The sequence below is a fragment of the Actinia tenebrosa genome, unplaced genomic scaffold (assembly GCF_029948245.1).
Source record: "Actinia tenebrosa isolate PJP-AT-01 unplaced genomic scaffold, QUT_ActTen_1.0 PGA_scaffold6__47_contigs__length_16458017, whole genome shotgun sequence".
NCBI lineage: Eukaryota > Metazoa > Cnidaria > Anthozoa > Actiniaria > Actiniidae > Actinia > Actinia tenebrosa.
The window spans coordinates 5,736,616-5,759,535 of NW_028292583.1; the positions used below are offsets into that span (position 1 = coordinate 5,736,616).

Below are 22,920 nucleotides of genomic sequence, written 5' to 3' on the forward strand. Positions count from 1 at the left end.
TTCTGCTTTCAGTCCGCCAACCTGCTTAGGTAATATGTTGGGGTTTAACTTTGAGCTTATCATATATAATGGAAGTAGAAGGTGATTTTGATCCCCTTACCGAAGAAGGTCAAGTCGACATTAACGACGAAGAATACGACGCATGGACTAAAGGCGCGGAAACCGACCCCCTAATCTACGATATGGCTCTAGAAAACAAGTATGGTAATAGATGGAAAAGCTTCAAGGCCGCCTTGAATCGCATGTGGCAATCAAAAAACCACGGCAGCCCCGTCCCTGAGTACTTGGAACTTCAAAACATAGAGCAGCCTCAGGCCGCAGCGCGGGAAACCGTAGAGTGGGCAACGCAAGAGCTAACGCAGCGCTATTCCCACTTCGATGCTGACGACGTAAGGCTCACAGAACGCGGAAACAAAGTCCTCATAAGCGTTCAAGACCTGAGATTTCCTGATAAAGACCGCTGGACAAAACCGCAGCCCCTCTTTGATGAGAATGGTGACGTTAGGGGTGACGTAGCAAGATTAAAAGGCTTCCAGCGTGCCACTAGAAGCATGTTAGAAAGATTGGAAAACATAAATGAAAGGGTTGCGTTAGAAAAACGCGTCGAGGAACTGCAAGAAACGTTGGAAGAAAGGGAGGCAGAATACATGAGGCAAAACCGACTACTTCTCGATGCTCAAAAGAGAGAAGTTGATGACAAAACCCAAAGAATAATAGAAATTAGAGGACAAAGAGACAATGCCCTACGCGATAGAGACCAAGCCCAAAGGGCTTTCGACCTCACCTTACAGGAGTTAGACCTGACAAAAGAGGAAGCTAAAAACTTGCATATCATCATAACCGGCTCTTTAGAGGAACGGCGGCAGTTGGTTGCCGAAATTAACACTAAGGAAGAACAAATCCGGCAAAGAGATCAGGCCCTCGAAGACCTGGAGGGGCAAATAGAGCGGCAGCAAGAAGTAATCGAGGACCAAACTCGTACCGAGGAAGAAAGGGAAGCAGCTCAAAGGGAATCAGAAGCCCTTCAGGTACACCTTGCGGAATTGCGGGCGCAAAAGGAAAACCTGGAAAAGGAGCTGGGGCTTACCACCAAGGAAAAGGTAAAAAGAGCCCTTTTGAAGTATGGTCTTCCGCTGGCATTCGCGATTGCTATTTCGAGCGTAGTAGGAGTTATCCTATCCGCGCTTAAGGCTACAGGCGCGGGCGTAAAGAAATTAGGCAATGGGCTGACGGACTTAGGGAAAAAGATGGCAGCCGGCATTCCTGGGCTGCTTGGTAGTGTTCTTAGTCTGGCACTTAGGGCCGGCGGCGAACTGTTGAAGTTCGTGGGGAATAACATTTGGATATTAGTTGTAGCTATTGGGGTGGTCCTCCTGAAGAAGATGAAGGCTTGATCTTATCCTTCTCATCGGGCGGTGCCCTGCTTTGAGGATAATGAAAGACAGTATTAGCACCACCCTGGTAATTTGGAACCAACGGCAACACACTCATGGTAGAAATGGGCTTATGACTCCAGGCTGCATTAGCAGGCCTGCGACCTATGCGATTTATCCCAAACTTGCCGTCATCAGAAGTGACTTGCAACTTAGCATATTTACAATTGGCTAGCATATGAAAAGTCACTGGCGTTAGGTCTTCAGAGGACCTAGTGTAGGGCTCCATCGAAAAATGGGTAACTTTCCTGGTGTTCGTTGAAGTTCGATAAGGAAGCAGGGGCTTATTATTCTCATCGATAAGCCTAAACCCCACATTCGCATGCGTATTTGCATTAATGCTAATAGTGCAAATGACCAATGCAGTGCCCCCAACCTCAACCCACAGTCCAACGTCATGCCAGGCGCCGTTGTCATATCCCTCTTCATCTAAGCGGTGGGTATAACGCGTTTCCCTCACGTATGGATTCATACATTTAAAGGCTCATTACCGTCAAAGTGCTGATGGTCATGTGGTTATAGACAGTATTCCTTTGATTTTCTATGCTATTTATGCAAACACTCCCAGTGTCATCTACTCTTATCTGCAGCTTTACCTTCCCGTGGCAATCAGCAACCATGTGGAAAGTCCAAACGGAAAGATTCTCAGAGCTATTCGTTGGCGGCTCTACTGAGAAATGCGTAGGCTCCCTGTTGTTTGTCTTCGCGCGCATGGGCTGTAATACTCCATTGTCGTCACAGAAACGAAATCCTACATTCGCACTGCTAACGGCCCCCAAAGAAATGCTGCATAATATCAATTTCTTTCCTGAGTAATTCAAATTCACGGACATGCCCGTGACATCAACCCAAGATGCCTGGGTGTATTTTTTCTCGCCTGTGTAAGTCGTATAAACACAATCTACTCCAGTTACGTAGGGGTTGTTCATCGCCATATATAATAGCTTAGACCAACACTTGCAGCTGCTACGCCGGCCTTTAGTAAGTTATGGTCATATTCCTCCTCCTTTTTAGGCGCCCGGTGTGGTTCTTTCTTAGGTAACGCCTTCTTTGGTGCGGGCTTTTCTACGTGCTCCTTCTTAGACTTCTCCACGAAATGGGGAATGCCCCTGGTAGTATCCAAGTTCACGTCGTTCGCCCCAAACTTCATGTCCTCAGTTGCTGTCTTAAGCTTATTATTGTAGCCTACGACGGAATTGGTGTTGAGGACCAAATTACTGGGCATTAGCAACACTCCCGGGGCTACGGCATAATCCAACCTCAACCCGGAGCTATCCACGTCTAATTGAAAACGATGCGAACTCTTATCGATATCGCCCTCTATAATCGCAGTTTCGAATAAAGTTAAGGCTTCGGCCCGCGTATTTTTCGAGGTGCCTGCATCTCCAATTATGCTCGACCTGGTATTTACTTGCGCCCCCAAAACAACGCGTACGTAAGCTTCTATGCTGCGATCCAGGCGGCCCCGACCGGCTTTCGTTAATCCTTTTCCTTTCATTAATACGAACGGATCCCAGGTACCTGGGTAGTTTGTTTGAATTCTAGTAATCAATGAATTATTACCCTTATCACCACCCATATCACCGAACTCTAACTCATTACTTGGGTATTCCTGATGTCCGTAGTCAGCCGGCTTCTCACCATTGGCACCCCAAACATAAACAATGCCAAGCCCATGCGTCTTACCCTCCTTATAACGAAAATCTTTTTGCTGTGGTTTGAACTCATTAATTAACCTTTCCAGGGCTGCGGCGTCATATCGGTTATTCATTGGATTAAATGCCTTATCTCCCGGTAGGGGTACGTTAAGCTCCTTCAACAACCTCCTTACCGTAAAGGCAACGTGAAACTGCATAATTGGAATGTGAAACATGTCCGCGGCAACACCACAACCTTTAGTGGCAGCCCAAATAGCAAAGTCTAACTGCTGCGGCCAATACCGCATATTGGGCCCTGCTAAACATTCCCTGGCCTCTTTACCCGACGTATGCTTCAACATCGTATTCTTATAGATATTTCTTAGTATTACGTTAAATGATTGTTTACCCACTGAAATCTTCAGGTGCGTTACCAGCTTTTCGAAGTTGTTTACACCACCTTCAGCATCGTAAAATGGGTAATCTTCCGTGGTTAACAATAAGTTTCTAGGAAAATTAGGTGCTTTATGCTCGGGTTTTGGTGGTTTATGAACGGGGCGTACAATCGTCAATCGCTGCACCTGATCACCTACTTGCTCCAAGTCTGCATTGCTGTACATCCTGGAGCCGTTATAGTAAATCCCATCGGGTCTTCTTTCGAACTTACTGGGGTCTGCATGTGGAAACATCTTCCTAAATGCTCTCCAATTCCAGTAATCCCGGTTGTCGTGATGTGGCTGCTCCTCAATATCATTCCCAAAAGCGTCGTACATTAGTATATATAATGGATGTTATACCATCAGCACCTCCACTTTATCCTGAACTTCCTAAGGAACCTAACGAATTAAACGCTGAAAACTTTCGTCTGAATAAAGCGAACTTAATCCTGGCTTACTTGGAAGGGCAGACAAAACACTATGAAAAAGTTAGAAAAAAGTACGTTAGAGCCCGGAGTACGCTACATAAGATTTCGATAACTTCAGGATCCATATCCGTTGTGTTAACGGGCTCCGGCGTTGCTACTTCGCTTACTGGACCGGGAATAATCGTTGGAGTTCCTTTGGCCGGCGTTGGGGCAGCCTGTGGTATTATCTCGGCTGTTGCTACGGGCATTATGAAACAGTTGTCAAGCAAAATATCAAAACACGACACGACAATAGCTCTGTCAAGGGCTAAAGTAAATACGATCACTGACCTTGTCTCAAAGGCTTTGCGTGACAGAAAGATAGACGACGTAGAATTCTCGCTTATCTTAGCCGAAGAGGAAAAGTACGAGAAATTAAAGACGGACATAAGGAATAAAAAAACAGTCGTAAGAGATCTTTCCGAGGAATCTCGCAAAAAGATCTACCAGGAGGCAAAAGAAGAGCTTCAAAGAAAGCTTGCTCAGTAAACATCTGCTTTGAAAAAAGCAAGACAGGATTCTATTTGCATATTGAACGCCGGCTGTCTGGTTCATATGCAAATTAATTTCACAAATCTATTTCACAAATGTGAAACGTTTTCACAAATGTGAAAGAAAATTGTGAAGGTTTTGATTGGCTGAAAACATATGACGTAATCGTTCACTATCTTCTTGGAATCCATCCTAACAGGGGGTGGTTGGGGTCTATCTTGTAAAATATTTCGTAAATTACGTCAGGGTAATAAGGAATATCCTTATCCAGCCGACAAAACATCCACTCGGCTTTTGTCATATCAGAAACCTCGGGAATAGACTTACCGGTAATTTCAGACAAAAGATAGGGAATAGCTTTGTAATATTTCCCTAGTTTTAATTTTTTCAATGTCTTCCGTAGACTTTGTGGGGTTGGCTCTTCTAAATGGTCTATGATTTTCTTCTTTACTTCGTTGTCTAAATATACCGGTCGATAACCTTGGATATGACTCATCCAGTCCCTAAAGTATTTTATTCTTTTGTATGGCGTCTTCTTACGACCTCCGTTGGAATAATATTGTTCCCTGGTAGCACAAGGCACGGCATTACGAATATTTTTACCGCACTCGTAACACTGTGCTGACGTGTCGTCTTCTATTTGCATTTTCTTACCACAACAAATATACTTATTTGGTTTAGTAGGTACAAACTTGGGTTTCAAGCACTTTACACAGAAATCATAAACAAACTCTTTACAATCTTCGCGCTCCATATATAGACTAACATATTTGCGCTGTTGCCCCCAACCACACTTGGAGTGGGTTGTTTCCGTAGGTGGATTTTTGACACGGGTCTTGCCCGTGTTGAGATTGCGCTGGAACCCCCATTCCCTATACTACTCTGTGACGTCATACACTCAACACTAAACATTGCTCCATACATTTCTTTGTATTTTGTAATCAAAATTTCCGCTAGTTTTATACTCAGTCTAACCACAAGTTCGGAAGTTAAGTTTTCAGCGGACCTTTGTGTTCAATAGAAAAAGAGTAAAACATGAAATTATTTACAAAGAAATGTATGGAGCGATGTTTGGTGTTGAGTGTATGACGTCACAGACACCTATGAAAATTCATAAAAATATAATACTTCCCATTGGAATATAAAAATAATAATTTAACCAGTGATTATTAAACCCTTAATGATTATTCGATTGAAGTTTTTGTCAAATTAAATTTCGGAGGATTTTCATGTTAGTCCCCCTTTAAACTTGATAATTTAGTTTCGAATTTCTATTTTGACAAGTTTATGTGAAAATAGTTGTAGGAACAAAGTTTTTAGTAGCGGAAGAGGGGGTATATCTTGTGATAAAGTATTAAAAAAACAACAAGTTATTTCGCCGTTGAAGCATGCATGCCGACTACCTTGACGATCTTTCACTTCTGTTTTCACTGCGCTCTTGTCAAGAATGTATTCTTCGCATGCTGGTATATAATTGCCGTGCAAGTCAGGGGCGGATCCAGGATTTTTTCTATTGGGGGAGACACCATCCAGGATTTTCGTTTTAGAAGGGGGTGCACCCTTTGCTTACAAACTCAAAACCCAATAATGCAGTAGATAACAGCTCATCTAGGGATCTAGGGGGAAGGGAAACAAAATCCCCATGCACCCCTCCCCTAGATCTGCCGTTGCAAGTTAACCCCGCAACAGGATTTTTTGACATATCACTGAAAGATTCTAATAAATTTGTATATGCAACCACCAACGTGATAAGCTTGGCATTTACTGGAGAGGATGTCTCTCGAATTGTCAGGTCCAATCAGAGAAAATCATCAGTTTCCAAACTTCCGGTCAGCGAATTGTACACATATAAGATTGAATGTTGTAATATGTGAATTAAAATGGGCCATATTTGGCTGAACATGAAATACCTGTAATTATACTTACCTGCGCGGCAGAGTAATAAATCGGATTCATTGCCTAAGTGAGTACATTTGCTAAGGCCGAATGTTTGAAGATGTCTGGTCACCACAAAATCTGTCTCGTTCATTTTTCCAAACTTCCGGTCAGCGGTTGAAAATGAGAACAACAACTTTAGATCAAGAATTCTTTCTTTCAAATATTCTCAAAATAAGCATATTTTTTTACTTTGTAGCCTTCAAAAGTTCAGCATTCATGTTAAATAACAGCTTACAGGTAATTCTGTCACGAAATACAGGAATTTTGAAGCTCGAAGAAACTATAAATGCTGTATTGCTTCGAACGAGAATTCGATGACTTGTGTATTCTGTTGTAATCCTTTATAGAACCACTTAACTATTGCTTGGATTTTAGCTCTTTACGACCAAGGTTAGTTCTCTAAATGCTTATTAAGTCTCCAAGAAACATTTCCTTGTGAAAATTTGGAAAGTTGAGCGCCACAAAAGTCACAATGAAACGATAAAGGTAGGTTGAAAATGACGAAAATTGCAAATAACCCATTGTTTACTTTGAATAAAAAAATTTTTTACCGTGTTTGCAGACTAGAACATTATTTTTTTTACTAGAATTTTGTTATTTAGGTATTACCCTTCAACCTCTAATGCTTGTTTAGCTTATTGGCATCTTTTTGGTGCTAATTTTCGAAGCTTTGATATGATTGAATTTAGGACATTTTGAATTTTAGGCCTTATAATTTGACTATCCAAGGACTAAAGATGATTGTACCCGCAGAGATTTTGCACGATTTGGTAACTTCAATGTTTCAGAAAACCTCCCACCAAGCCTCTATATTAGAAATGCAATACTTTTGGAGAACGACCAAAAAACATTTTGACCATTTTATCTTGTTGCTAAAACAGTTGATACATCGGTTACTTGAAGGCACGAATATTTCATGTACAAAATAACAAACTAACAATAATTGGTATTTTTCTAAACTAGAAAAGATACTTTATAATTGACGAAAGTTTTAAGGAAATTAAGTTTAACATGTATGAGAAACACAGCATTGAATTTTACCTTCGAGCGGGTTAAGTTTATTCCAAAAATTGGAAATTAAGGTCTCATAAAACACTTACCGTTTCCATGGCAACAATAATTTGGTGACCATATTGTTTTTGTTTTTGTGAATCCCATATAAAGGCCTACTCACACATCAAATTTCAAGGGTGGTCAAAAAATTTCATTTCCCACTTTGCTTGAGTCTTACAGAGACCTACTCTTAAATGCTTTCGTATTTGTTTTTCTAATCTTATAATAATTTTTCTACGAAAATCTGACGCACATTGATAAGTACTAAAACGACAAAGCCTCTAATGCAACGTTCCATAATTATAAGGAAAATGCCTGAGATCACTGCGTGTATCTTTCAGGTTGGCTCAGTATCTTAGAAAAATGATGATAAATAGTTTGAAGTGGTTATTAACCGATGACAGGGTAGCTAATGTTATCCACACATCGGTTTTCCGGTCTAACGCATAGCATTTAAGAATTTTTTTGCTTTGGGTTTGACTTAGTTAACTGAGGTATAGAGAGATACTGGACGAACGAAAGAAAGAAGAAAAGAAAGAAAGAAAGAAAAAAAAAGATGGAATGAACAGAGAAAGAAAGAAAAAAGGAAAGAAGGAAGGAAGAGTTGAGAAAGGAATGAAAGAAAATAGTGTGAAAGAAAGGAAGAAAAAAATGACGAATAAAGAAAGGAAAGAAGGAAGAACGAAAGAAAGAAATAACTTGAAGGAAGGAAGGAAACAAAGATAGTGAGAAAAAAGAATGAAAGAAAGAAGGAATGAATGAATGAAAAAGGGAAAAAGAGAAAGGAGGAAAGACAGAAAAAGAAAAGAAGGAGGCAGAGAAGGGAAGAAGGGAGAAAGAAAAGAATGATGACGAAGCTAGAAATGATTAAATAAAGGAGTAAAACAAACAAAAGTCAGAAAGAAAGATTCAAGAGGGATTTTTTTAACGTTTGCTTTATTTTGATCCAAATTAAGTAACTAATGGCACAAGGTTTTTACTGAGCGACAATCTTAAGATACTGGAAATTTGATATTATATTATTGTCATTGTTTCATGTATCTTCTGACTCACCACAAATGAAAAATCTTCAGAATACAAATAAAAATTAGTGTGAAAACAGGCTGACAATTTAGGAAAACCAAATACCGAACAGCTTGTTACACAAAGCTCCGTCACCGCAAACACTGAAACACATTAAGAGCGAGTCATCCAATACTGCATTAATAAGACTGAACAGGGTAACTATAAAACTGACCTGCTTTTGTCTAACGACGCAGAGTATTTGTAAAGTGCAACAGTTAACACCTTGTCTTTTTTTGCTTGGTACATCTCTTCGTATGATGATGCTCTGGGTTGGCCTGATCTTTATTGGACTTGTCCATATCATGATGGTACAAAGTGCTAGTAAGTTCTTTAGATTTTGTCTCTTGATGTAGACATTGCTTTATTCCTTAGTACTACTTAGTATCTTTTATTAAAAGAAACAAAGTAGTAAAAAAAAGGAAATAGAAAAGAAAAGAGAAAGGGGAGAATGACCGACGCTTAATAATTTTTTAAAAAAGTGAATATTTCTTAGTAATGCTTAGCATCTTTTATTAAAAGAAGTCGAAATTGGTAGCGCAAGTTTATTCAGCCTTTGTTCAGGCGTATTTATTGACCATAACTTTAGACTATATTATAACAGTAACACGCTGGTTTTCAATACGTTTGTTTTGAACCAAGAAAAACAGAAAAAAATCATCGTTTGTCAATTCATAGAAAAAAAATTTGTTGAAGTTAGTAAACGTATAAGGAAGTTCTGCCGGTAGCACGTTTAACGGAGAGAAGTCGATTGGGGAAAAAAAGTTAAAATGCTGTTGATATGTGATATCAAGATCAATCTTAAATTTCGTCGCTCGAGAAGGGGGTGGGTGGGATATAAAATTGCAGGTTAAGGTTTTCATCATATACCATTTCATTTCCATCCATCTCCATCCATCTCCACTGCCCATCTCCATCCATCTCCATCCATCTCCACTGCCCATCTCCATCCATCTCCACTGCCCATCTCCATCCATCTCCATCCATCTCCACTGCCCATCTCCATCCATCTCCACTGCCCATCTCCATCCATCTCCACTGCCCATCTCCATCCATCTCCACCCATCTCCATCCATTTCCATTTACCTTAACATGGATGTAAAAGTTTACAAAACAGGAAATATATAATTACGTTTTATATTTCCCAGAATAACCTCGAGAACTAAGTAAATTTGGGTGACAAACGAGACAAATACAATTACAATTTTTACCTAGCGTGTGTAGATAGTTGTAAGGATTTGATTTAACCCGCGACCCACATCCCAATATTTAAACACTTGAAAGCAAAAGACAACTGAACTCTTAATGTTCAAAAAGTGCACTTGAACATTATATTATGACTATGAAATATAACTTCACCATTTAGAATGAAAATGTAGGATTGATACGGGAAGGGGGGAGGGGGAAGGGGAGGGGGGGGGGGGGGGGATCCCGAAGTCCTCACCTGGCCGTTCTCTTTTGACAGACTTATTAAAGGTGATATAAAATTGATTGAAATAACTTTTATCCAAACACGTCACTTGGAGGATTGCTTTGTGTGTACTGAGTGAAAATATTATCAAATACTCTAGTACGATGTTTACCATCATACACCTGTTCATTTTAGGGAAGTTACGTTTTGTATTGAGGGGGAATTATGGATGTGTAGATGATTGGATGATGAATGTGTTAGGTGAGCGAATGGATGGATGGATGATGAATGTGTCAGGTCAACGAATGGATGGGTGGATGAATGTGTGATGAAGGAATGAATTCTGAATGGGTGGATGATGAATGTGTCAGGTGAGTGAATGGATGAATGAATAAACGGAAATGAAAGAATATTGGAGTTCAAAGTAAACTTTTGAGATCTCATTGGACGAGATCACTATTCACGTAGATGCGTGTACTGTGCATCTTTTCAGGTTTTGGTTGCAGGTGTCCAGGATGTGATAGTCATCCTGATCATGGCTCCCTCAACTGTAACAGTGACTCTATGGGCTATCGCTGTACCATCAGTTGTGACGAAGGGTATAAGTTTATAACACAAGTCCCAGCTTGGTATCTATGCACGTCATATGGATTATGGATAGTATCGTCTTGCATGCAGGATGGTAAATGTACTTACTACCCGCCGTCATGGCCTGAATGCGTGCCAGTCACCGATAAAAAGTCGCCGTACAATTGATGAGGTAGTAAAAAAAAAAAAAGGATTTAGAAAGGATGGGAAGAGGGAAGGAAGGATGAAAGAAGGAAAGAAGCAATTGTAAAAGGAGGGAAGAAATGATAGAAAGGAAGCAAGGAAGGATGAAAGTAAGAATGGAGAGAAGGAAGGATGGATGGATAGAAAGATGGAAGGCAAAAAGGATACGGAAAGAATAATGGATGGAAGGATAGGATGGGATGGTATGGAAGGAAGGAAGAATCAGGAAAGAAGGAAATTCGTAGTACGCTATCTTTATTTCACAATTATCATGTTTACACTAATGTCTTTGCCGTATCTTGTTTTCCGCCAGACTAACTCGTCCAGTCAAGTGTGCGTGTTACAAGCATGAACATGTTGTATAATCAGGAGCATCACTATTGACAACTACTGTTCCAAAAGCAGTATAAAATCATAATAAAAACCAGGGGAAATAAATTCCTGTTAAATCTCAATATCCAACCGAGTGATTTTAAATATAGCCGAAGACATATCGTCTTCTCTCTATTCTCCCACAGCTCTTCACATTTCATTCCCAGGACACTTGAGAATGAGAAGTGAAAGGCATGACAAGCTCCCGCCCCCCCCCCCCCCCCCCCCCTCCCCGGGACAAGCTTAGTTAATACAAGAAAAAATACACGCGCAGTAATGTGGCCTTTTTACGACCTTCAGTTGTAGAAGATAGAAATGTTTTTTGAGGCTATTCCCAGTCGTTATATTTTCACAATACTTTTATCACCCACGTGTCATTTAGGATCTTATAGTAACTCGTCAAAACGTGCTTCATGCGCTAAAACTCATCTCGGTAATCCGTTAAGGACTTCTCGGTGAATATAATATAGCAGATAGTGATGATGACCTTGAGAGATGATGATCTTGAGTGAACGTAATTAGTGTTACGTTAACAAACCTACATTTAGTTTAGTTTTGCTTCACTGAAAGAGGTGCATACAAGAGTAGGTCGATCATCAAAAGTGCCCTGTACCATTCAAATTTCTCTTTCTTTACCATTTTGCCGAATCAAATTATATATTGATTTGCGATTTTTACATTATAGTCCGCTATTAGCCGAATTTATTTCTTCATTTGTATTACGAGTTGAGGATCGTTCTATAAGCAATACTTGTTTAGTATGGTAACGCTGTACTGGCCAAACTAACGATCACCATTTTTGTTTTTTTTTTTGCATTTAGCGGCCAGTTTCTTTTAGTTGATCAGACTCGCGGATCAGATTGATTATTGCGTTGAGAATCGCTTGGACGTCTGAATTTCTTCACTCCTTCCAGTACAAGAAATATACTGCGAACTAAAAAAATAAACAAGATTAAATTCATTCAAAATTCTGTCGATCTTTTAAAAATATTATTACGGACATTATAATCAAACCACTCACTAACAAACTATTCAACAAACTAACGAAAAAAGTATCCAAACAATACACCAACCGACCGACCGACCGAACGACCGAACGACCAACCACCAAATTCACGAACAAACAAATAAACACATAAAAAATGGAACTGTTGATGGATGTCAGTATGACGGATACATGCACATCGGAAAAAAAATCTATATTACTTTAGCATAAACCTACTCGCATACTATCACGAATTCTGCAACCTGATTGGCTAAGGAACTCACTGTCTATCCTGTGATAGATGGTGAGTAGCGAAAAACAAACAAGTGCATTGTCAAGTTTCGCTGGAATCTCTGCTTGTTTTCTAAAAATTCTTTAAAAATCGATTGTAGAAAAAACAGACTGTATAGGAAAGGAATGGAGGTTTTGGACGGTAGAAAGAGATAAATAGAGATAAATAAAAAACTGAAGAATATGGAATTTTTAACTTGAAAAAGCGGCCGTCGGATTTCACTGCGATTTTCATGTGTAAACTTACAACAAACGAACAACTGACTACAAGATAACGATGCCATTCTAAAAGGATTTCGTCAAAGAACATTTAGAATGAGAAGACAACTTATTCTCATCGGTATTCAAGAAGAACTTTAAACGGTAAGAACAGACAAAACACTAAAGAAAGTGCAAATTAACTGATAAGAAGCTTAAGCGAATTGTGAACATGGCACGGCTTTCAATGATCTAACAACAAAGTACATTTGTGAAATAAATCCGTTTGAGTTTAGTTTATCACTCATTCAATTAGAAAAGTTCCCAAGAACAGATAAAAAAGTGAAAAATATTGGAAAGAGAGTTTTGACCGTAATAATAGAGACAAAAAGCTATAGAAATAGAGCAAGTTTAAGAAAAATACCGAATTTATAAGACTTCGAGTCAAGTTCGCAAAGATGAATGAAAACAATGCCGCCAGTTGACCGTCGTTTTGTTCAGTTAAGTTTTCAGTGTCATGCCTTGTTTTTGAAACTACAATGATTAGATAGTAGGTTTATGCTAAAACAATTACCACTTACCTAAAACCACCAACAAGACGACAACGTTGACGGCTATAAGAAGCACCGTCATTGCTAACGCATCTATCTCCATGTGGCTTGCTGTAGATGACGTCATTTCGTTATCCGGGATTTTCAGAAGCATACCAACTGAGAGATTGACCGATGTAGCACCGACGGAAATCAGCTGTAGATAGTACTCAAAACGGTCTGCTATTGGTTGAGTGTAAGCAAATAAGACAGCGTACAGTTCAGTGGAAATCGAAGAAATGCACAAAAATGTACGGCTTCTCTGGTCTAAGAGCAGGAGAAATGAAGTGAGAAAGAACTTACGAATCATTTCGAAGGCCTCCCAGTACCAGTACTCGTCGGAGTAGTTCTCGTATAGGAAGCTGAGCCCTTTCATCAGCCATAAATACTTTTCTTGTAGGAACTTGTTTTTGTTCTTGCAGTATTTTTTTAGGAGGACGATAGTGATGATTGGAAGTAGGATTGGGTAGGGCACCAATAAATAGACTAAATAGAGAAACTTGTTGTATTTTGGAGTGAAGCACTCGACAGTGTAATCCCCTCGAAGATAGTACTTGCATTGCTTAGGGCCCTCGTCTTCCTGAGCAATGCAAACCTCTTCACAAGCTTGAGGTACCATGTTTAAGATGCTTGATGAGACGGCTGGGTATGTCATGAACATCACCAGAAACACGGCTTTACTGCATCTCTCTTTTAACTTCCGTAATGAAATTCTCTGTTCATGTCTTTGCTCAAAGCTGTGAACGCTTCTTGTTACGATTTTCGCTTTAAGGACGTAGTAAACAAACATGACAAAGATAACCGTTCCAATGTTGATCACGACCATTAGACTGAGGGAAACGTAAGAGTCTACCTTGAGGCGATGAGAGACACAATGGAAAGGTATGATCTGAAAAAGGTTTAGCTGAACCAGTTTGATATACCTGATAAGAATGGAAAAACTACTCGGCCATTTTACGAAGGAGAAAGCGTCGAGGATTAGAGAGGTAATCTGGTAAAACCCTAGCACAATTTTAAGTCTCGCTACAGTAACATCAGAGATAGTCCTTCCGTGAGATCCCTGTCTTTTCTTGTCTTTTAGGAGAAAACATACCAGCAAAATGATTCCAAGTAGTATAAGAAAGATCTGCCCGCAAAGCCAGGGAATGGAAGGACATTTCTGACAGCCTGTGACCATGCTGTAGTAACCATTCGCACAAACAGCACACAGTGGACCTTCATGACCTGGCGCACATTGAGAATCTAACCCTCCGAGACAGGCTTGCGGGACAGGACAGCGATAGGGTGTGGGTAAAGATTTGCTGAACTTGAAGTAGGTTGGATTTATCGTTGTGTCTTCGATCTGAAGCTCTTTTTTGAATTTGATGTATTCATTCTTGTCTTCATCGGTGTCCCATTTCCAGTAAAACGTAGCAGCTAGTGCGACTGATTCGTTGCTGCAAATGTATCCAGTCTTGCAGAAGTGGCATTCGCCGAAACGATCTAGTCGGTAAAATCCTTCCAGACATTTACAAGCTCTATGGCCAGCAAGTTGTTTACTGTCTGTGCCTAAGGAAAATGACAAAATAACTGATATGTCGCGTAAGATCTTTACCAAGAGAACAACGTGATTTTGAAATCTATATGCAACAATAGGCCCCTTGCATGTGACGTCAAAGCAACTCAATTTGGAGGACAAAACAAAAGAATTTCAATCTCCTGAGAATTGAAAACCTATTGTTTTGTCCTCCAAATTGAGCTGCATCCCAACGTGCTGCAAGGGGTCTATATGAACTATTTTTGGAATTTTCCTAGATTGTACTATCCTTTGGCAAGGGACGGACCATTAGATTTTTGAGGGGGGGGGGGGGGGGGGGGGGGGGCAAAAAACAAAAAAAATAAATCGTGCATAAGAAAAGTGCCAGAAAAAAATCGAAATTATGTCCACAAAAAATTCCTGTAAAAAATAAATTGCCCCCCCCCCCCCCCCCCCAAATCTAATGGTCCGTCCCTAAGGGTAATTTTTCTTATGTTATTTCAACTGTAAGAATATGTATAAGTATCAGTAAGTATTCTTACCCTTAGGACAGGCACCGCAGTCAGTTTCTGACTTTCCTGGTGCTTTATCTAAACTAACATACATTCCTTTAGGACAAGTTTTGTAGTAGTATTGTGGCGCTGCTCCTATGTGAGCTACCTCGTCTTGGTAAAATCCACCTTTTAGGGAAAAAAAGACCAGACTCATTTCTACAAGTTTAGCCTTGTTTATAAGTCAGCTATTTACACATACTATTAAATTGTTCTGAAGGTGATCAGTAAAGTTAAGCATTTTAAAAACAGAACTACACTTTTGAGTTTAACATACATGTTTCGGCAGTGACCTCTGCCATCATCTCATGTTTATGCACACCGCTAATTAGTATTACATCCACTGATGATGGCAGAGGTCACTGCCGAAACATGTATATTAACTCAAAAGTGTAGTTCTGTTTTTAAAATATTAAATTGTTATTAGTAAAAGTCCATATGATTTTTTAAAAAACATTGGTATCAATTTTTAATTTGCACATTATTTACATTACAGGTGCACTTTAGGAAATGATACATTTGCTCTTAAACAAGGCTTAGATCGCTTATTCACTGTGCGGACCAACACTCTAACATTATTGAATAGAAAAGCTAAGACTCTGCAGAGACCTTTACGTTAGTTTTTGATAAAAAAATGAAACAATGCCAAACGATCCATTCGCTAGCATCATTTTTGGAGTCAACTAAATAGCCATAGACCCCCTCGGATCGGGCGTAATGTTTTCCCATTTCAGACCACGTGTCATTTCCAAAAAAAAAAGATTCTTTCTTTGAGTCGAATCCATTTTCATGTGTCTTCTGATGCATAACCGTTAAACAAAGAAATGATATACTCTAGGGAATGACAAGTGGTCTGAAATGGGAAACTTCACGGATCCCGTTACTCAACCTCAGCCTCGTCAGCGTGTAATTATTCTTTAGAATTTGAACACAGTCCGCAGTAATGAAAGGTATTTACACATCAACGAACAATTGAAACACTTAAAGATTTCACAGGTTGTAGGCAATTTCTAAAGAATATATTACACGCTGACGAGGCTGAGGTTGAGTAACGGGATCCGTGAAATGACCTATTGTTACGTCCGAGCAGAGAATCGGCTTATTGCTTGCATCTAGTGTAACATAATTACCTAATGGGCACGACACACATCCGCTTCCCCCTCTGTATGTACCAGGTGAACATGGCGTACAAAGAGACATTTGATTTTCGACCCTTTCGCAAGCAAAGCCAAGATATTGTAGTCCATATAAGTGAATGGATTGTTCCACCAGTATTGGACTTGGAGACAACGATGCCGAACTGTTGAGTCAAGTCAAGTCAAGTTTATTTCACACACAAAAATCACAATACAAAAAAATAGGAATAATTAAATAGAGTTAAGAGGGAAGAAGAGGGGAAAAAACATCTCTGAGTCTTGCTTCTGAAAATCGCCAATAAAACTACTTTACAAGACTGGTATGACTAACGATTTCAAGCTATAATCTAAATTCCATTTCATCACTAGGAGGAACTGACGTTTTTCTAAATAGTAATTTTGCTACCTAGGTGGTCGATAGATAAACAGTTCTATAATCTCATGCTAATACAGCTGAATTTTAAATTTTTAAGGAGGAATGAGAGAGAAATTCTTAGACTTTAGAAATCTTTAGACTGAGATAAAAATCGTAAAAGCCACTTACAAGGTAATATCCACTTTCGAATCTTTGGAAAACCAACCTACTTCCAGAATGTTGATTGAGGTCCTAAGAAGGTATCTGGAAAATATTTATTATTATTATTATTATTATTATTATTTTACTCTTGTTTTTATATCTTAAGAATGACAAATAAGCAAATAATCATTACTATTAATATATCTAAATAGACAAATAATTATTATTGTTCATTTATTTATATATTTTTTCTTTTATCTTATTCTCACATTTGTAATTTCATTTCCAGAAGGCCCAGGGTAAGATTAGCTATTCGCTAAACCTGGTGTATTTTATAAATACTTTTTATTCTTAAATAAAGTTATTATTATTATAAAATATTTCGTTACGCAAAAAATTAGTGAGAAGTTTTTTTTAGATATCTTTAAGTTGCAATGTAGGACAAAAACAGACAACTAAAGAAAGATGCTGATATAAGTGAATATATTGAATCATATGTAACTCACATATCATTTATTTTGGGGTTGTAAGCGAAAGCTCCTGCTTCAATTTGGTGTAGAGGGTTGTCGTACAGCATTCTGAAATTAAAGAAGAATTCGGGAATACTGGGAAATTCCGGGCTTTATTCCAGTCATCATGTATCATCATCGTGTATCCGAGTATTCAAGAGAATGTTACCGTCTTTTTCATATTTTCATGGATGCTTCATGTTAAGAACGACTTGTCTGGGAATTTGAGATCTCGAATGAATGATAAAGTCAAATAACATGCTTTATCCTATATCAATCAAACATTGCGTAATATTTAGTTTCTAAACTACGTGGCACATGTCTTCCGCATGGGGTCATGGCGCACCATTAAGATACATGATAGATACAGGATGATGATTCATGATGATGATACATGATGATGATACATGATGATGATACATGATGATGATACATGATGATGATACATGATGATAATACATGATGATGATACATGATGATGATACATGATGATGATGCATGATGATGATACATGATGATGATACATGATGATGATACATGATGATAATACATGATGATGATACATGATGATGATACATGATGATGATACATGATGATGATACATGATGATGATACATGATTATAATACATGATGATGATACATGATGATGATACATGATGATGATACATGATGATGATGCATGATGATGATACATGATGATGATACATAATGATACATGATGATGATAAATGATGATGATACATGATGATGATGATACATGATGATGATGATACATGATGATGATACATGATGATGATACATGATGATGATACATGATGATGATGATTTATGATGATGATACATGATGATGATGATACATGATGATTATGATACATGATGATGATACATGATGATGATACATGATGATGATACATGATGATGATACATGATGATGATACATGATGGTGATGCATGATGATGATACATGATGATGATACATGATGATGATGATACATGATGATGATACATGATGATGATACATGATGATGATACATGATGATGATACATGATGATGATACATGATGGTGATGCATGATGATGATACATGATGATGATACATGATGATGATACATGATGATGATACATGATGATGATACATGATGATGATACATGATGGTGATGCATGATGATGATACATGATGATGATACATGATGATGATACATGATGATGATACATGATGATGATACATGATGATGATACATGATGATGATACATGATGATGATGATGTTGTTGCAAATACTCTAATCAATATACAAAGTGTACTTACATCATTTCTAAGGCAGTTGCACCGATAAACGTATATTTAGATATTGAGGTTATCTTGTTCTTTTCGAGCAATCTGTCGATGGAACAGATATGGAAAAGACTGAGTTCCACAATATGACTTCACAATGATATAATCATAGCTACAAGCTCTTAGAACTATAAAACAGTTTAATACCAATCAAGTGACATAAATCAATTGCCAGTGGAATTAATCGTTGGAACTAAGTACTCACATATGCTTTAATTTACGAGTGTTCCAGAAAGCTCCGTCAGCAATTTGGTTAATCTTGTTGTTAGTAAGACATCTAAAATAAACAAACAAACAAACGAAACGAAACGATTAAAAATAAACTTCGCGCGATTGGTTGGCTGTAAAACTTAAAGTTGGGCATTGCATTAAATGAGTTTCTCTCGAGTTTCTCTGCATTGACTAAGAATGACCATTGCGAGAAGGTATAGGTGTAAAATAACCTTCCTCTTATAACAGACACACTTTCCAGTCTACTACATTGGATGTTGAAAACTAGCAGTTTGCAGTCGAAACGTCGCGGTCCTTCTACAAATGACCCTCAGTCGTGAGACAAATAAATAAGAATCATTTATTAGAATTTCGACTAATATTTTTCATTTTATTAATCTTCCTCTTGCAATAAGGCTTAATAATCACTATCTTAAGAGACTGAGAAAGAACTAATTAAAATCTTCTAAGGGCGTCTATAAGTCCCCCAACTTATGTTACTTACAGGAATGCAATGTTTATCATTCTGAAAAAAAGGTTTGCATTGATAGTTGTAAGGTAGTTTCTTGAAAGATCGCTTGAAGAAAAAGAAGATTGCAAAGGATAAATATTATGTAGCGATTGCTCTTGTTCACTTCATATAAAAATATAATCCGTTCTTTTATGCCATCAATATTAGGTGTCATGATCTGGTGCGTTTCCCTACATAGTGAGTCCCCAATATAATGCGTATTTTCAATAGAGGCTTTGCACCATCACGTGATGGCAGCCATGATAGGACGCACAACAATAGAGTCTTCTCTGGGAAACTGAATCCTTTCTAATGTAAATCAGATTAGACCAGATTCAATTGTTCCTGCCTCCTGTCATGGCTGCCATCACGTGGTGATGCAAAGCCTCTATAGTCTCTTTCACATTTCCCGCGCCATCTTAAAAGGTTGCCTTGCCTTTGCATCGAAGCGAAACGAACGGTGAGCTTGCAATGATAGAGACCTCTTTTAGACACCTTGTACAATAATTAAAACGTCTCTATTATTACAAGATTATCGTTTGTCTCGCTGCGATGCAAAGACACGGCTACCTTTCAAGATGGCGCAGGGAACTGTCGTGAAGGGGACTGTTGAATATAGGTTGAGCTGAAAGATGTTTATGCTTACAGAAAGTGAAGATTTACTAGATCATCAAAACTGCCATCTTCTATATAGATCATTCTGTTGTGTGCCAACTGTCTGCAATGGTAAAAGTAGTCATATCGATGCTATCCTTTACTTTACCAGATCGAATATGGACCACCTTGGGTGCGACCTTTACGAAAATCTCAACAGAAGAGACAAGTGAAAAATTAAGGCCATAGAATAGCCTGCGTAGCGGCTCTTGGGAGGTTGGGAAGAGAGGGGAGGGAGAATGGGGAGAGGAGGGGGAGGCCAGGGGAGGGGAGAAGAGGAAAGGGCCATAGAATAAAAAAGATTACTTTAAGTGTGATTTATGTACATTTGGCAACAGTTACCAAACTCTACTTCGAACAATTTATATTTCAGTGATGTTATACTTTAACATCCTTGAGCATGATTAAAAACTTCCAAACTCGATTTCTTCTTGGCTGCGATCGGGTACAACAGGAAAATATTTAAAAGAGGCGCAAATTAAGATGTGTTTTTTTTTTTTTTTTTTGTATTTCCCTGTTAGCCTTTTGTATTCAAAATAAATTTGGAAGGGGTCGCTATGGCGAAAAAAATCCAGGCTGTTTGGCATGGTTACTCTACAAAGCGACACTCACAGAAATAAAAGAATATGCAGGCCTGTAAATGAGGTTCTGTTGATGTGTGTCAGTTTATTTGCTCTCAGGTCGCTATAAAAATAACAAATATAGTTACAATAGCTTGTAAAGCCGTTTACAATAACAATGTCATCGATAACGAGACGCCCAGGGGCGGAGGGGATTGCGCACTCCTATACATGGCCAATACGGGGGCGTTACAGTGGAATGGGTTTAGTTTTTCAGGATTCATGCAGGATTTCCATGATTTTGTCTTGAGCAGGATGATCATTCTTGGATAGATTAGAGCTTTCTAGCGTTTTCGTCTCAGATAAGGTGCTTAATTTTGAATTTCGTCGAAACTGATTTCCCCCTTCGCCCGAAACGATATTTAGCGCGCAGCTTTCACAATAAACGCCGCCTAAGACATTGGTCGACAACAGCATATTTCAGAGGATTTACGTACAGTATTTGTAACTGCTGGAAGGCTTTGAATGCATCAGGTTTTATTGCATCGATTAGATTATTAGCCGCGTAACTAAAAGTCATAAAATAAGGAAATAAACGAAAAATGTCATAAGATTGGCTCACAGCTTATGAATTTTAAAAAAATATACGGCCCTAAAATAGAGTCTAATATCTAACCCTAAATATAACTTATGATTTAAAAACTGGGGGAAAATTTTTTTTTTTTCAAATAAAATATTATTATTTTGAGATGTGATTCATTTTGAGATATTTACAAATAAACACAAGCGTACTAAAGTTTTTTGAAGATAATAGAGCAAAAACCACTTTCTACGCAAAACGACACGAAAATGAAAACAGATCTAGAAAACAATGATAACAAAATTGTGTTTCTAGGCCAATTTCAATATTGTCAGTTGTACTTTCCGCGTAACCTGAAAATAAAGCTGCCAACAATACTGGAACGAATTTCCAGTATTCCGGGGTTTTTAAGCCTTCGTCACGTGGCCAAAACTGGCGCCTGTGGTTGGCTTTCTGCCTCGTGAATTTGGGGGAACGAGGTATTAGTATAGAAAACTAAAAGGAAAATGCGTACAGGACTATTAGACGTTCTTCTAGGTAGGAAAATGTCTCGTTGGTGATTCTCGTAAGATACATGTGTCTTATGTCTCTGAAAAAGAAAAAAAAAAAGATTTTAGAAAAGTCATTGATATTTTCAACCATCATACTGCGGGCATGCAGGATGATGTTGAGGGCATGCAGGATGATGTTGCAGGCATGCAGGATGATGTTGCGGGCATGCATGCAGGATAATGTTACTTACAATTTCATGCACTTCTTTAAGCCCCGGAATGTGCCTGGCTTGAATTCGGACATTTTTATCCCACTGAGATGGCTTCAGAAAAAAGAAATAACAATTAAGTGGTTCTATATTCTACGATTGCATGTTACGACGTCATCGCGGTCATGTTGGTTAACGGCACCAAAATGGCCGCTATGTTTTTGTCTTTTGACTCTCTTGGAAATGCTCGCAACCCATCAATACGAGAATGTTAAACCATATGTTTACGCAATAACCTTTTGAAAAGAAAAATATTCGTCATAAATAGACCTTTTAAACTTGGGCGTATGACTGTAATGCTTTCTTATTTCAGTAGACCTCGTGTTAGGCATTTTCTTGAGAATAGAGATTCTTTATTTGAGTGGTATTCCGTATTCAAGGGTCTTCTCATGCACGACCGTTAAACAAAGAAATGATACTCTAGGGAATAACACGTGGTCTGAAATGGCTTAACGCAAAAATAAGCAACAAATCAAGAAAATAAGTCGTAAAATACAAATATGCCACTTACACATATCTTACATTTCCCAGTGGCAAGAAGGTGTTGTTAGGTATATCAGTGAAACCAGACTGTATGAAGTTGCTGTTGAATAATGGAATATCATGCTAAAAGATTTCAAAAATTCGCATAAAAATCACAAAAAAATGAGCAGGTTCTGAATCTTACATTTCAGTCAGCTGCGAGGTGTTTATAAATGTACTTGCATCGATTGTTAGATAAGGGGTTTGTGAAGCGTCTCTACATCAAAAGAAAGAATTAAGGACTGATGAAGATAAAGCATCAAAGAAATAAAGAAATGATGATGATGATAATGATAATGATGATAAGAATGATGATTACATGTATATCAAGGATGTCATTCCAGTAAACACAAGTTTTTTGAAGGGATTGTCTCGTAAACGTCTGAAAAGAAATAACGGAGAAAACTGACAGCTATTTCAA

The 22,920-nt window shown here is 38.5% G+C and overlaps 3 protein-coding genes across 3 annotated transcripts; 1 reads left to right on the top strand and 2 right to left on the bottom strand.

Annotated features, from left to right (window-relative positions):
- The first annotated feature begins 8,654 nt into the window (after positions 1-8,654).
- LOC116291607 (uncharacterized) lies at positions 8,655-11,156 on the top strand. The gene is made up of 3 exons (XM_089038545.1): positions 8,655-8,843; positions 10,424-10,690; positions 11,015-11,156. Exons 1-2 carry the CDS (start codon positions 8,777-8,779, stop codon positions 10,684-10,686), a joined length of 330 nt encoding a protein of 109 aa, XP_088894671.1. The 5' UTR covers positions 8,655-8,776; the 3' UTR covers positions 10,687-10,690; positions 11,015-11,156.
- A 164-nt stretch (positions 11,157-11,320) lies between these two features.
- LOC148905911 (uncharacterized) lies at positions 11,321-15,361 on the bottom strand. The gene is made up of 3 exons (XM_089038927.1): positions 15,196-15,361; positions 13,129-14,685; positions 11,321-12,007 (listed from the first exon to the last, which is right to left on the bottom strand). The coding sequence occupies exons 1-3, from the start codon at positions 15,359-15,361 to the stop codon at positions 11,916-11,918; spliced, it is 1,815 nt and encodes a 604-aa protein (XP_088895053.1). The 3' UTR covers positions 11,321-11,915.
- A 6,109-nt stretch (positions 15,362-21,470) lies between these two features.
- Positions 21,471-22,862, bottom strand: LOC148905912 (uncharacterized). Its single transcript, XM_089038667.1, has 5 exons — positions 22,819-22,862; positions 22,645-22,716; positions 22,489-22,560; positions 21,960-22,031; positions 21,471-21,806 (listed from the first exon to the last, which is right to left on the bottom strand). Exons 1-5 carry the CDS (start codon positions 22,836-22,838, stop codon positions 21,713-21,715), a joined length of 330 nt encoding a protein of 109 aa, XP_088894793.1. The 5' UTR covers positions 22,839-22,862; the 3' UTR covers positions 21,471-21,712.
- Positions 22,863-22,920: the final 58 nt, after the last annotated feature.

Bases quoted from the DNA above. Each gene is read 5' to 3' on its own strand.
- LOC116291607 (XM_089038545.1), top strand. From the start codon at position 8,777: ATGATGATGCTCTGGGTTGGCCTGATCTTTATTGGACTTGTCCATATC. The intron at 8,844-10,423 runs GTAAGTTCTTTA...GCATCTTTTCAG, and splicing joins CATGATGGTACAAAGTGCTA to GTTTTGGTTGCAGGTGTCCA.
- LOC148905911 (XM_089038927.1), bottom strand. From the start codon at position 15,361: ATGAGTCTGGTCTTTTTTTCCCTAAAAGGTGGATTTTACCAAGACGAG. The intron at 14,686-15,195 runs GTAAGAATACTT...CATTTTCCTTAG, and splicing joins CTGCGGTGCCTGTCCTAAGG to GCACAGACAGTAAACAACTT. The intron at 12,008-13,128 runs GTAAGTGGTAAT...TTATTTTTTTAG, and splicing joins CGTCTTGTTGGTGGTTTTAG to TTCGCAGTATATTTCTTGTA.
- LOC148905912 (XM_089038667.1), bottom strand. From the start codon at position 22,838: ATGACATCCTTGATATACAT. The intron at 22,561-22,644 runs GTAAGATTCAGA...ATTATTCAACAG, and splicing joins ACCTCGCAGCTGACTGAAAT to CAACTTCATACAGTCTGGTT. The intron at 22,032-22,488 runs GTAAGTGGCATA...TTTTTTCTGAAG, and splicing joins CTGGGAAATGTAAGATATGT to CCATCTCAGTGGGATAAAAA.